Raw genomic sequence first — 15,156 nt, forward strand, 5'->3', positions numbered from 1 at the left:
GGGAAAAATCTGAAACTATGATGAAATAAAAATACATATTTTCTATGTTTTGTATCTTGATCAGTGATAGAGTTGCATTTTTGGTTATCAGCTCTGCTCACAGGAGACTGAATTCCAGGCTATATCAATTCCCCTGTGAATGTAAAGGAAAAGAACCATCTGGAGAGAATAATAAAGCAATTAACTTTCCATTAAAGAATAATCTATGTATGTTTTTAAGAAGGGAAACTTTAATGATCTCCACCTAATTATTCATGCTGCATTCTAGCAGAGTTGGTATGGATTTTGCCTTGCTTTATTTTTAAACACAGCCTGAAGTTAACAACTTCAGTTGGAATGAATGTGGGGACCACACAGGCTCCTTCAGTCAACGGCAGGACAACCTGGATGAGGGAGGCTTCCAGAAACATCAGCCAAGGTCTCATCCTTCCCATGGACTCATATGGCTGTGTAATGGCAACAGCATCAATTCAAAGAGTGTCACTGAATATTCATGAGGGTTTTACAAACATGGTTGTTGACTGGCTGGGTACATCAGCTACATTTTTGGACGCTAAGCGCAAAGCAATGCACTTAGGAGATGCACACACCTGAACATCACTCTGCTGAATGCTGGGCTCATTTAACTTGTCACTGACAGCAATATAAATCAGAAATGACTCCATAAAACTCAACAGCAATCCCCTCTGATTGTGCAAATTCACCAACTGGCTGCAAGTGTATTATCTATACAAAGTAATTCTGTAAAGGGGAAAGGTTCAAAGCAAGGGCTTTAAGGACTATTACTCTGCCTGTTAAATTTCTAAACACACGCTCCTCTATGGACCTGCTGGCTGTACCCACGATGGAGAACAGTCCAGGCTGCACCACACCTTGGCTCTGCAGACCTGCTCAGCTTAACCACCTGCCTCAGTTTCCCAGTGGATAATACTAATGAGTCAGTAACTGTGCATGCCTGCACTTCATTCCAGTTTACACAGTGCTTTCCAGCCAAGGAAAACATTTGGAAAGAACCAAATATAGTTTAAGCTAAAATTAACAGGAACATAAATACCAGGATTCAGCCACTCAGATCACTCCTTCAAAGCACCTACCTGGCACTCTGGACTTTCCAGCATGAGAACTTGCACATTAAAGAGCTGGTAAATAGTGAGACAGTGTCCAGGCAATTCTTTGCTACAATTTATTCACCAACTGCTTGAGATCAGGCTCTGTGACACAGTGCAGGCATGTTTATCCCTCTCCTCTGCAAGCTGCTAAGTTTTATGATCTGAAAAAGTAATTAAAAAAAACCCCCAGAAACATAATCCTGGAACACAAACTAGTCACACCTGAGTCCTGCTCGAAAAATCCCTGCCTCCGCTTTCAAATGTTGCAGAACATTTTCAATTGCAGCTTCTGCATAAACGGAGCAAGTATTGAGGCTAAGTCTAAGGGATTTTAGCCTCTGAGACTTCTAGCCTGCTCTTCCCCTAGAACTGCAAAAGCCCATCTTTCTGCACTAAATACATATATATACACACAGACACAACCACATGCACAGAGAGATGCACACCCTGATGTCTCAAAGCAGGGCTCCTGCATCTACCAAGAGGCTGCACTCTGCATCGGCACAATGGCTCTGGTGCAGGATCTGCACCACCCACTGGAAAGGATTTAGTGAGGGGTGCTAACGTCACACACTGAGCAGCCACATACAGCTATAAATTATTCATACACATTACTCTAATTATGCAAATGTACTAAAAGCTGGAGCATATGTTTCCCTGACATCTCGCAGTACAGATGCAATATGGTTCTAGTAAAGAGTGAGAAGTGAGATGATGGGTGTAAGGGGGCTAACCATGGCACTCACTGGCCCAAGCGAGGGGTGCCAGAGGATCCCTCTTTCCCAACCAAGCTGCTGCAAGCCTAAGGACATTGAACTGCTCCTCCTTGGTAATACAGTGTTGGCTTTGCACTCAGTGCTGAACAGAGTGCTGAGGCTGCTGAACGGCCCAGGCAGATTAAAATAAACCCAAGCTGTTTGGAACAGGAATGTGTTTATCTGGCATCGCGCACTTCCTCTTATCAAACATGAGGAGCAGGGGAGGGCACAGCGATGGTGTGCGGAAACAGGCTGTGTGCACACTGCTAGGAGAGGGGGAGGGAAAACAGGAGAGGAAGGCAAGGAGCAGACACACTATGAATGAGCTTGGGAGCCGAGGGCTTGGAGCTAGGCATCCTCTCACTGGGGTACAGAGCCCACACTCCTGGGCAGTCCCCACATGGGCACTAGGAGTTGGAAAACTCAGTAAGGTCCTTTCACCCCGGCAGCATCTGGAAGAGGGCAGGCATTCAGTGCTGCTGTAGCATAAGCAGCTTGCTCTGTGTGTTGCCCAAGCTTTGGGCTCAAACTCCTCTCAAATCTGTTGAGCACAGTGCAGCCACTGGGCATCACTCATCTCCCATTCTGGGGGCTGGGCCTGACATGTCAGAAGGAAAAAGCCAGATGAATTCTGCTATGGTGTTTTGAAGATAGTACTGGATTGAATATCGTAAGATTAGGATCTTATTCCCAACTCTGCCATATTGGGAATAAGCACCACATCACTGTTTCACTGAAGGTCCAATCCATGTGACAGAGCAATTTGGAAGCAGACAGGCTTCTCAGACACTGTGTCCAGAGCATTGTGCAGGGGGACTCTGATTGTCTTGCATCCTTCATTTAAAATTCCATTATCACTTCTCAGATTCTCCAGTCCTACTGAATGACCAGCTGAGTGTTTCTATACCCAGAGAAAACAAAAGAACAAATTAAACATCATGTAATACCACAGTTACTTGGGAGATTTAGGCTAATTTATTATTATTCCAGTAGTTACCCAAGATCAAAAAAGTTGAACAGAAAACCTTGACAGCTCCTTTGATAGGAGCATGTCTCACCTCCTAGTGCTGGCATTAAAGAGGCTCTAGCTCTGTGCCAGCAGTTTTGTAAGGGATGCACTCACAGAGCCACATGAAACACTCAGTACTGCAGAGACCCCCATCACAGGAGGAGTGCTAGTGACTGCAGCACTACACAAGGCAGATGCCACTTCAGCTCTTCAGACCCAAGGCAAAACTCTGCCAGTATTACTAGGTTTTTTTAGTTCAAGTTCTTGTTTGTGCACAGCTCAATCACAGTTCCTCACCTGCAGCTGCCTCAACTAAAGCATGGCCATGCTTTGAAAACAAGAGGGGATGTATCACAGAAGCAGCACAGAGCAGAAGGGACAGGCAAGCTGGGGCAGACAAAGGTGGGGACACCTGCACACATCCTGGTCACTCTGCCCCAAGCCCTGGCCAGCAGAGTCCTTCCCTGCCAGAAAAACCCAGAGGAATGAGCAGCAGCACTTCTGCCAGGCAGAGATGCCAAACTAGCAAAACAAAGTACAAGAAAACAAGAATAGAAGACAGACATGAAAATCCACTGAAGTAAAACCAGATATTGATTGCAAGGAGCAAGCTGAGCCACTTCTGCTGTGCCACAATCATCAAACTCCTTTGGGAGCTGCTTCCCAAAGGGCACAGCACAAGTCTCCCTTTCCCTGGGCCCATCCTCCTTTCTGTGCAGTCACACATGTTGAGGACCAAGCACAGCTCAGGCAGAGGCTCCTTGCCTGCCCAGCTCAGCCAGCTGCTCCCACATCCCACCCTGGGCTCAGGTTTGGGGCCATCTCACCCTTTACAGACTGAGTGGTTCCTCATCACCAAGGTCAGCAGAATCCTTATCTCTCAGTCATACACCAGCAAGGAAGACTCAAACACTCTCTTCTGACTTCCCTTGGCTGCCCAGAGGAAGGCAAGAGGGTACAAACCAGCTTGACAGGCTGGAGAGCAGAAGCAAGTGCAGTTCAGGTCCAGCTCTGCTGCCCAGCCTACTCCTGCTAAATTCTGTCTGGAGGGCATGGCACCTTCAGGAGAGAGTTCTGTCCTGCTATGGAAGCAGTCCTCAGGAAAGACAGAGGGAAGAAAGGAGGACAGAGCAGGAAAGGGGGCTCAGCATTTACATCTCTTAGCTCTTCCCCCTCTCATGTGAAAGGCTTTGGCTTTCTCAGTAAATGCCAGTGAAGAAAACAAGGCCATTGGAGGCAGCCAGGGATAACAGGTACCAGAGGAGCAGGAGGGGATGTTCTGACCAGCTCCCTGTTCACCTCAGGAGACACAGGATCAAACACAATTTAGGTAACAAGCCAGGGCAGATTTGAGCCTCAGCCCAGCTATCCAGAAAAGGAGTTTTAACACAACATCCAAGGGAGCTGCTCAGTGAGGCACAAAACCCAGCAGCACACACAGCTCTGCTGTCATCGGTCCTGCCACGAGTGCCAGCACAGCAGGACACTGAGAGGCTGGGATAGGGCTGCATGGGAAATCTCCCAGCATGGGAAATCTCTTGAGTACAGTCTACCCTGGAGCAGGTTTTGCAGCATCTAGGCTGGAAACACAAAGTACTAATTCATTTTTGACTAAAGTCAGTAACTTTTACTTGTGCCAAAAAAACTTTAAAAATAGAGAAACGTAGTGTGGTGTAGCAAGAAATGTCAAAACAAAATATTTTTTTTGTTCTGCAAAGTGAAGAGTCCACTGTAGCCACAAAGAAGTTGCTAACAGAAAAAAAAAAAAAAGGAAATCAAAGAGTTGTATTTTTAGTATAAAATTCCTTATTCTAGAAATAACTATTTTAAGAATGTCAATCTATTCAGCCAGCATTATAGGGTCCCACATATCATTGTGCCAGTCAGAGCTAAATTAGCAATGATTTGTGCTCTCAGTTATCTCTGGTGAGCTGTGAGGGAGGCGAGGATAGGGAAACAAAGCAACACGCCCTGATCCAAGTGCTGGGATTTGTTCTGAGGCATGCCTGAAGGAACCAGCCAGCCAACAGGATTACAGGCACCCCAAGAGCTGAACACTGACTTCACCAGCAGAGAATCATCTCAGCAAGGCCATGGTCCTCCACACAGCTCCAAGCCCACAGTGCTCAGTGATATGGGTCCACCACAGGCAGTCTGTCTGTCCAATGGGGACACTTGCACTTCAGTGCTTTCAAGGTCTGTACATTAGGAGAGAAGGAAGGTGGTACCTCACAGCTGAAAGAGGAGCCCTTGCTATGACTCCCCTTTACATCTCAGAGCTTCTCACCCCCCTGTGATTGCTCCAGAAGAATGGTCCCCTTGTGCAAAGGAGCATCTGCATGGTACAAGCTTGGAAAAGCTCCCCAGGGGATTGCCTGTCCACCTGGCAGGATAGGAGGAAAGCAGGGGCATTGAACATTTAGTACCTCAACTCAAGGAAATGACTGAAGAGTTAAAACAAAAATCTTTCTGGGATGGGCAGCACTCCAGGAAGATAAAATACGCAGCACTGTTATGTTCCTGGACACCGTATTTTTGACAATAAATTTCATGCCTCATATGCCATAACAGTTATGATTTCAGGAAATAAGAGATACAGGTCTTCATCTTTTCCCAGCAATCCAGGAAAAAATATTTGTAAGTAAACCTGGCAAGTCTCAGAGAAGGGTATTTTTTATTATTTTGTCTGTCACTTTAGTAGTCAGGCCTGGAAAGGGAAGATCCATTTCTGGCACGGACCCACCTCCAGTGCTTACAGCTTCATAGTCCCATGAGAGGTAGCAGTGGAACCCACCACCTCACAACCCCACCAAACTCAGAAGGACCTGTTCTGTCTTTGGTAGAACTGGAGCACTTTTCTACTATCAGTGCATAATGAACCAGAAGTGCCCTCTCCAGACATGTCCCAGGCCAACATGGCAGACCCAAAGAACATCAGCAACTTTTAGCAAAAAACAGGCTCTGCTTGTCTCATTTTTCTTTATCCTTCCTACCCTGCATGGGTCTGCTCTTGCTTAATAATAAACCTTCCTGTGAAATCCCAGTGGGTGGAATTAGCTTCCAGCTATACCATGTTTCAGCTCCCACAGCTCCTCAGGGGCTCTTCCTTCCCCCTGTGCCTGCTCACCCTCTAAATTTTGAGTGTGGTTACAACAGAATGTGGACTTTTTAAAAATTTAACTTTCAAAATCTATGTCTCCAAGTAGGTTAGAGTGCCACTTTATGACATTAGACAGCTCCCATACTGTAACCCTGATAAACCTGTGTGCAACTGGTGGGTAAGGACTCCCTGCAGGTACAGCTCTGAGCTCTTCTGGGTGAAGCACTCCATGCCATTTTCCATCAGTGAAGCTGTGCTAGTGTGCACTAGCAAGCAAGGTGGTTCTTAAGTATCATCCACTTGATATTGCATCTACGAATCAAACCTGAACTCCACATCCCAAGTTCTCCCCTAGAGATCAGCAGACAGCCTCTACCAGTCCTTTCTGGTGTTCAAACAGCTGCACAGTGGAATTTTCATTTCTTGGCTTCAGCTGGTTTATGCATTTACTAGATACAATAATTAGCTTCCTCCCTTTACAAGAAGATTCCAGAACAGATTTCAAAAAAAACCTTTCAATCCCTCTGTAGTCAGTTTATCCAGTATTAATCCATTGAAGTACTGCATTATGTTCTACCAGAAGAATTAAACAGGAAAAGTGGGAAGCTCTCTTACCTGTAATTGACTGACTGGCCAATAGGAGTCAAGTGCTGGCAAATTGGAGGTGTAATTTCTCTTTAATTATGGCATTAAAAAAATTACATGATATGCCTATTTAACATGCAAAGGAGTAAAATCAAAGCTAATAAGAATAAATTGTAAGAGAGGACATGTACAAAAATGTAGTAGCAATCCTTTTGTTTTTTATGACTGTACTCTGCTGAAGAGAATGCTGGCTGCTGCACCCTTGTATTGCCTGGAAAACATCCCCAGCTCTAAGACCCTGCCAACATGCAAAACTGCATTGCACAAATGCATGGCTACATTCAGAAATATCTGTTGAAACCCAAGTGGGTGTATATACTTTTCATGCTGCACATGAAGTTCATATCAATCCACTTGAAGTTTACTTGAAATGAATGCACAAAAAGCCCAGATACACCATTCAAGAGCTCAGTATGAACACAAATGAATGGATGAACCATGAAGAGTTTTGCAAGCCTTCAGGTAAACTGATTTCAAAATGCATTTAAAAGAAAATAGTGTGACCTCTGTGTTTAGACAATGGGTTACAACCAACAGTGTAACATTTCAGCAGTTCTGTTTAAGCCAATATAGCTACTAGTGCAAGACAGACAAGTAGGAGTCCCATAAAGTATTGGCATCTGAGAAGAACATGTCACTGTCACCAGAAAACACAAATACACCCATGCTTTTTTTCTGGGGTAACATATTTATCACTCTAGAGAAGCCTATTTTATTTAGATTAACACCATAACTGTTATTCCAAATTGCTCAATTCCAAATCAGCTAGTCAGCACAAGAGTGTGGGCAAGGGGAAACAGGGTTTTACAGGGAAAGGGAAGCAGGAAGGTTTCAAAGGCTGTTGGATCCCCAAACTAATAATCCCCCATGTTCTGTAACTGCCCCAACCCAACCCAGAGCACTGCTGCCAGGAGAAGAGCAGGTCTGGCTTCTGCAGCCTCTGCATCCTGGTGCTAAATCAGGGAGCAGGAGGCAGATGCCAGCATCAGTAACTGAATTTTGTTTTCTGGCACTTGGAAACAGTAGCCAAACAACAATTACAGTTTTACCTGCAATGTATATTTAAAAACAAGGTTCTTCCAATGGCTAGCAAAATGATCCTTTCAACATTTCCTGCTTTGTCAACACAAGTTTAAATTTAACACACAAATTAAACTACCTTCAGTCCCTGGAGGAAAGGTTAGATGATTTTAATATTTTTTAGTGTGTCATACAGGAAAAACCCGAGAGGTGCATGCTCAGATAGCAGTGACATGGAGCCCCAGAGACAGACAGATACAAACCACACTCACTCTTGCACACTTGATAAATGCATCTGATTGCCCAGGAACCAGAAGCACAGCCAGCCATGACCCTGCACATGGAGTGAGCTGAGAGGGTGACTGAGTGCAAGTGTTCACACAGGTGAATTCTGCAGATGAGAACATTCATTGCCACAAGAAAGGCAGCACAGGTAAAAGACAGCTTACCTTTCTGAGCTGCTGGACTCCACCAAATATCCTCATCACTCCATCAATCTCCTGCTCCAGCCTCCTGGCCCAGTACTGCATACTGCAAGAGATGGAGAGAGAGAGAGAAAGAAAAAGGGAGAGAGAGAGAAAGAAAGAGTCAGAGCCCTGACACTGAGAAGATAAGCAAGGGACTGAAGGGAGAGGGAGGAAATCAGTGCCTCAGCTAAGTTCACTGCTCTCTGCAGCACCAAGTGCAGGGCAGAGTACCAGGAACACACTGCTTCGAGAATTACACCTGGGGCAGGTTATAAACTTCAAGACTTCTAAATTTATGCACAAGGCACCACAGAGAGAAGAGGGAAGAAGAAGCTACAACAAAAACTGCACGGCTTGAGGCTTCATTTTCTCCTTATACAAACATTTGCAGTAGCTAATTATTTAAGCCCAGAGTGGTTAACAAGGTCGAAGTTCTGTGGAGTACAGAAAACAGCTTATTGCTTTAGCAGGGCTCTACGGCAGAGAGCAAACCCCGAGCCATGGCAGGGCCAAAGGTGTCTTGTCCTACTGTAGCAATGGATTATCACTGCAGCACCACGGGAGAGACCTGGGCACAGCCAGGAACCAGGCACAGAGCAGTGAGTGCCCGAGGGCTCAGCTGCTTTGCACCTTCAGCAAAGCCCAAGCTGTGCCAGGCACTGCCTGTGCCAGGCTCACTGCAGGCAGAGCTGCTCCTCAGGCAGGGGAAGGGCTGGGAGCTGCTACTGGCACGTCCTTCATCCTGAGCCCTGGGTATGGAGAGGGAGCTGCTGCCAGGCCTCCCAACAGCACAGCACCCTTCCATACACTCAGCCACACGGATTTCTGCTTTCAGCAATAACACCAAGTTAAAAACAACAACAAATAAACCATCCTCTAAATCCACAGAACTTGATAATTCTCCTTCTTTTAATGAGATTTCCTGGCTTCAGCCGCTGCCCAGGCAAATGTCAAATCTCCTGTCTGACCTGGAAAAGCAACACTCGATTGTCTCTGCACCACTTGGCACTGCCTTTTTTCACTGTGCTTTTTTCACAGCAACATTTCTCTCTCAATGTATGCCACAGAAAGGTGGGAAGGAGCAGAAGGAGTAGAAGGTAAGGCCAGCAGTAGGGCAAAGTGCTGGTGGGAAGGAGCTTAGGGAGGTTGCACTTTTGTTAGATTTACCGAATTATTTCATTCTTCATGCAGAGAGACATCCCCTGGCAGCCCACACACACTCCCCCACAACCCCCAAACCATGGAGGGGCTCTCCCAGACATCAAGGAGCAAAGAAACCAAACTATTTTTCAGCTGGGCACTGGAGGACTCTGAATTACACAGCACAGCCCAAAAGCTGGGCATAATTACCAAAGCAGATGGATGCCCTGAGCTGAGGGGCAGAGCAGAGCTGAAGCATCAAGTTTGAGGGTGAAGGGACCAGCAGGACAGAGGGAAGGGTTGGTAGACAGATGTGTGTTACTCGGGCAAAATTCATGCCAGTTAATAACACACAAGGCTGTGGATGAAATCATGATTTAATTGTTCATGCCAAGCCTTCTCAGTTTTCCAATGTAACTAATGCTATTTCTCATCTTCTCACAGAGGCAACGCTGCCTCTTGTCCCCTGGAAATGTGTCTGGGGAGGGGAAATGTAGGAAATGAGATGAGTGAAGATATCAGCAAACCCCCTATTCTGCCAGAGGTACCAGGTCACAGACAGAGCTGAGGGGGGTTGCGTTTGGGGGGTTTTTGTTTCTTTTGCTATTCCAGTCAAACATTTTATCAAAGATATATTCAGGTTACCCTGAGTACCAAAGTTACCTACAAATCTTCTGAAGCATTTTCACCAAAAAATATCTATTTTTACACAAGGCATTCATTTTTTAAAAAGCCTTGAAAAACCAAAACTGAATTTATTTTTCCCCTCCTCCAGTTTGTCCAGTGAACTGAAAAAAATCAATTATATGCTCATACTCAGCCACAGGTCTGAGAAACCCCACTGAGCACTTATGGAGCTGACACTTTTCCTTAACTTCCAGCTCTGCACAAGATCCTTGATTTCAGTGACACCTGCCTGTGTCAGCTCTCACCAGGAACACCAACACCACCACAGCAAGGGAAAATTACCTCCCATCTTGAGCTGTATCCATCAACATTAACAACTGCTCATATCTGCTTAAATGTCACATATGGCCAAGCCTTCAGAAAGGATTAGTTAGAAAGGAAGACAGAGGCATCAATATTACTCTGTTAGCATATGAAAAAGAGACACTGAGCACTCAGTTGGGCTGGGATTTACAATTAATTTAGTCAGCAGATTTGTTAAAAAAAACCCAAAAAAACCAACTTATTCCACCCCCTGCCTCTGCCCCAAGAAGCACTACTATTTTAGAGAAAAGCCACTGGGTTTTTCAGTCAGGAGAAAAGCTGCAATTCCCTTTAATTGTGCAGTTTTATGATACCTGACTCTCAATCTTACAGACCAGCAGCTTCCAAAAGAGTCCAGCTAAGCCTTGTCACATCAATATTAAAAATAAATAAATACACTATTATACTATCAAATAAAAAGGACAGCACTTTGGCACAGCTGACACCAGGTTTCTAGATCTAAAAAAAGTAATAGCAGAACTAGCTTTCTTTTTTTTAATGTAGTATGGCTATATGAGAGCTTTTGCCAGTGGTAGTAAAAATTCTTTTTTCCACCCAGCACAACCCTCACCCACATCCAAGCACTGGAAGAACTCTTGTTTGACCCATTACTATGTCCCTCTACCCTGGTGGTGGCCATGACAGCAGTCTGCAGAGTGGGCCACATCCCAAAATCTGGAGGTTTCATCTCAATTGCCACATACTGGGTTGAGAGTTACCATTAAAAAATCCCCATGAAATGAATGTGCTTAAAATTTTATGTAGGATGACGGTAGCAAGGCTGCGGAGGGTAAAGAAGCTGCTAGGCCATGATGAACAGGGAGATGTCTGTGTGCAGAGGGTCTCCTGTGGAAATGGTGAGCAATAAGACACCACAGTCATTGCATTCCTAGGCCATTACTGCACGCCTCAGGTGCGTTACAGGGCTTGAGGAGCGATAACTCCTCCAAATATGCTGCCAGGAGTGCCCTGCTGCTCTTGTGAAATGCCATTTACAAATAAAGCATAAAGAATACAGCTGATGCACTGGCTGGGAAGCCACTGGCACGGCTGTGGTGGTCAGAAAGGCACCAGGCTCCTTTATGAGCCATGTGCACAGTCCCCTCCTAAAACCAAGCACCACTTTGGTGCCCACTGTTGTGAGAAAACATGGGCCAGGAGAAAACCTTGGAGCTCGAGAATTTGTGATGGCACTTAATAGCTCTGTGCCTGCAGAACTGCATGGAAGCCTGGCAGCCCCACAGTCCCCTGGCCTCTCTTTGGCAGTGACATGCCCAGCACATCTCACTCATCCCTGTTGCTGAGGTGTCTCCATAGGACTCTCCCAACCCAACAACTCTACAACTGTCATATACACATTCCAGATAGCCATAAAAAATCTTTAGTATTGAAGAAATGGTAATTTCCTTCACCTGTATATATTACAGCCTCCTGTGCAACATTTGCAAGGGAGGCAACTGATTTTTGAAAACACAACACCATTTATCATTGCCTCTCCAAAGAAAACTACAAAAATGTTAATTGATTAGATAATTTGCATATTTGATTTTTTAAAAGATGATATAAAATAGGCTTTAAAAAAGAAGCAGATATTCAAAACTATTCACTGTGTCAAACAGAACATCAGGAGGGCTGTTACTGCTGTTGCAGTTGGGGCCAAGAAGCAAAGCATCCCACATGTCCCACTCCTGCTCAGTGAGCACCTGTGCCTTGCCACTGGTCACTGCAGCCCTTTTTCAGGATTAGGGCATGTTCCCTGCTTCAGGTCACCCAAGCAGTTGCAGAGATTTCTGTGCACGTCCATGTTGGCTACATTACTGCTCCAGCTGTGTGGGTTCAGAAGAAAATGGTAATTGCCTGGAAAGACAGGAGACAGGCTGTGCTGGGCCCACATCCTCCCACACTTGTGCAACACATCAGATGGCAGCCTGAGTCCTGATCTGTATAGAAACTGAAGACACTCACAGAGAAGCCACCAGTGCAAGCCATGCACTGTGGCCAGCACCAGGGATGTGCCACAGCAGCTCAGCCCAAGGTCACTCTGTCACAGACCCCTCCCAGGCTGCAGTGACACCTACTCATGGCAAACCTAGCGGCAGGCAAGGCAGTCACACAGGTTGCTAATGAATGAAAGCCTCATTGCAAGGCACCTCTCATAAAAGCACTGGAGAAGAGAAGCAAGAGGAAAGAAAATTAGTTTTCTGCTTGAGGACATTTTTTCCTTAAAAGAAGCCTTAGGAGACTGCTTGTTTGGCTGTGAACAGAAGAGGGTGTTAGAAAAAAAAAAACCAAAACAAGAGATTTGATCCTTTCCTTTTACTGCCTTCCTGGCCCCAAAAATAAGAGAGAGTCACAGAAACATAAAAGCACAAGAGAAGAAACTATTTGCTAAGTGGATCTACTGCCCCAAAGCTAACTGGGTTCTATACAGAGTGTGTTCTGAACAAGTGTCTACACTTCATGCAGTGTGTTCAGCCAAGAATGCTTCACCCTGATTCATACGCTTTGGTTCAGTGCCCAAATATTGCTATTTAATAAGGTTATTAATTACTGTGTTGTCTAATTTTTGCTGTGCAGGAACTTCTTATAATTGGCTTATTCCTTCAAGATGCTTAATCCTTTAACTATAACAGTGTGTGTCAGTGCACACACGTGCATGTGTGTGTGTGCAGGATATGCCCTCTCTGAGCTCTCTTACATACCTAGGCTGTAAAAACCCACGTGAGCCAGTGTTTACCCATCAAGGGAAAACAAGTTGCCCTTTTATTTTCCCCTGAAGATACAACTTAGAGAGAACACCTGTTTCCTTCCAAGTAACTTACTGACCCTGCTTCCAGGCATTATCAAGCCTCCCACATTGTCACTTTATGACTGTGTTTTAATTTAAAGTATGTGCCCAGGTGTTTATAAAAAGGAAGGGTGGGAAAAATTGCCTGCTGGACTAGTCTTTTCTTAATATTTATCAAGACATTATTCACCTCTACCATCTGGTCTTCCCTGAATTAGAAAGCATCTTTGACATTATTATAGGGGGGAAGGACAGGACAAATGAATATTAGAACTATATCCTAAGGAAAATCTTTTAAGAGACAGGAAAGGGATAATCTGTCTGCATTCACCTCTTTAATGACATTTTTTTGTTCTCCTCAATTCAGACACTAACTTTCTGTGTCTGTTTCTGTGTGCTATCTTCTGCTTATCTTTTCAATTTTTTGCAGCAGGGTATGTCTTGAAAAAAACTGCACCTAAAAAAGCCCCTAAGTGCCAAACCCCCTACCAGACCCATCCTGATTACAGTCTGACACCCCAACAAGTATTAAAATATAATAAAAAGGGTAATTGTGGAGTTTTCTCAAACTGCAGGATAGATAAAGCTGAATGTGGAGAAAATAAGAGTGAGGGGAAAATTAAAAACCTGTGTTTCATTAACAGCTCTTGAGCATGAATATTTCTGCAAGTACCTGTGAGAAAACCAACAGTAACCACCAACTTGTCACCAATGACATTTAGGACAATAGGAAAATTGTTCTTAAATATAATCTCTCTATCAAAAAACAGAAGCATTACCTGTTCAAGGTCTAACTCCACCTGAGAACAGAACAGGCAGTCACAGATATGCAGGAAAACAGGGGTTTCAGGAACTCCTCTTCCACCATTATTTGCATCTAAATACCTGAACCCTCTGCATCATTAATCTGTTCTTTAAATTCTCTGCTGAAGGTGAACCCAAGATCCCCACAGTACCTCCTCCCAGTTCAATTTTTCATCACGTGGCAATAAAGTTCCCTTCTTATTCACCCTAAATGTCAATTCCCTCTTTTCACATACCTCATCTACAGCTGACACTGAAAAAATCTTACAACACGCTCCTAAGAACTGGAAGATTATTATTCTGTTGCATCCTTCTGAGTAGGCAAATTCAGCTTTCCACAGCTTTCTCTATTTTGCACTATTTTTTCTAAATATTTCATTCTTTTTGTTGCTCTGCTCTGGATACTCTACAGTTTGCCTGTATCTCCAAAGGCTCATGCCAAAAAGTGAGGTCAGGTACTCCAACAGAAGCCAAACCCAGTATGTATGAGGAAGAAGACCTCCCCAGTCTTGTCCAAGAACCTACTGAACACTGCAGAATAAATGTGTCCTTCTGCTATGACAGTACTCAGTTGACTCAAAGTGATCCACAATAACTCTCAGGATCTTTTTTGCCACGCTGCTATCCAGACAGATGTTCTTTATTCTGTATTTGTACATTTCATTTCTCCCTCATAAGTGCAATACTTTGCATTTGTTTTCACTGAATTTCATTTTGCTGATATCCAGCTCGCTGTTCAATTTTCCTAGATCATTTTGAATTCTGGTAATGCTTTTCAAAGTACATCCAACCCTTCCTCAGTGTAGCCTGCAAATTTTATAAGCATATTTCCCATTCCATTGCTTAAGTTATTAATGAAACTATTGAATAAATGCAGGTCCAGGGCAGATCCCTGCAGGACCCCATTTGAAATGCCCTCCCAGTATGACAAAGAGCCACGATAACTATTCTTTGAGAGCTGCGTGTCCAATCAAAATATCTTGAATTTCAAACTTTACAAAAAGCTGATTTGGAGTATTTGATATGCAAAGGAGCTGGAGGCCAAAGGATAATGCAGTGAATAATTTAAAGCCTAGGAGTAGATTTGAGGAAAATCTGTCTGTTGGTGGATAATTTGCCCACAGACAGAGGAAGAAGCCACTGGAAGTGTGAGCTGGTACATTTGCCCAGCAGTGCTGTGAAAGGCCCCACACAGGCACACCTGCATAACCTCTCACTGATACAGCAATGAAAAGAACAAATAGCAAAGCAAGCAGAGCAAGTATTTTTTGCAGGCCACAGGGCAGAGGACACCCCTTTGCCAAAAGGTCCTTCCAGCCTTGAACC

General features: G+C 44.5%; 1 protein-coding gene across 2 annotated transcripts in view; it reads right to left on the bottom strand.

Moving 5' to 3' along the window:
* Window positions 1-15,156, bottom strand: part of CACNA2D2 (calcium voltage-gated channel auxiliary subunit alpha2delta 2) — a 209,826-nt gene that overhangs the window by 179,890 nt on the left and 14,780 nt on the right. For both annotated transcript variants that reach the window (XM_033072032.1, XM_033072031.1), the window contains exon 2: window positions 8,091-8,172. In XM_033072032.1, the coding sequence (XP_032927923.1) occupies window positions 8,091-8,172 (82 nt within the window). The remainder of the gene's footprint in view (window positions 1-8,090; window positions 8,173-15,156) is intronic.

The sequence above is a fragment of the Catharus ustulatus genome, chromosome 13 (assembly GCF_009819885.2).
Source record: "Catharus ustulatus isolate bCatUst1 chromosome 13, bCatUst1.pri.v2, whole genome shotgun sequence".
NCBI lineage: Eukaryota > Metazoa > Chordata > Aves > Passeriformes > Turdidae > Catharus > Catharus ustulatus.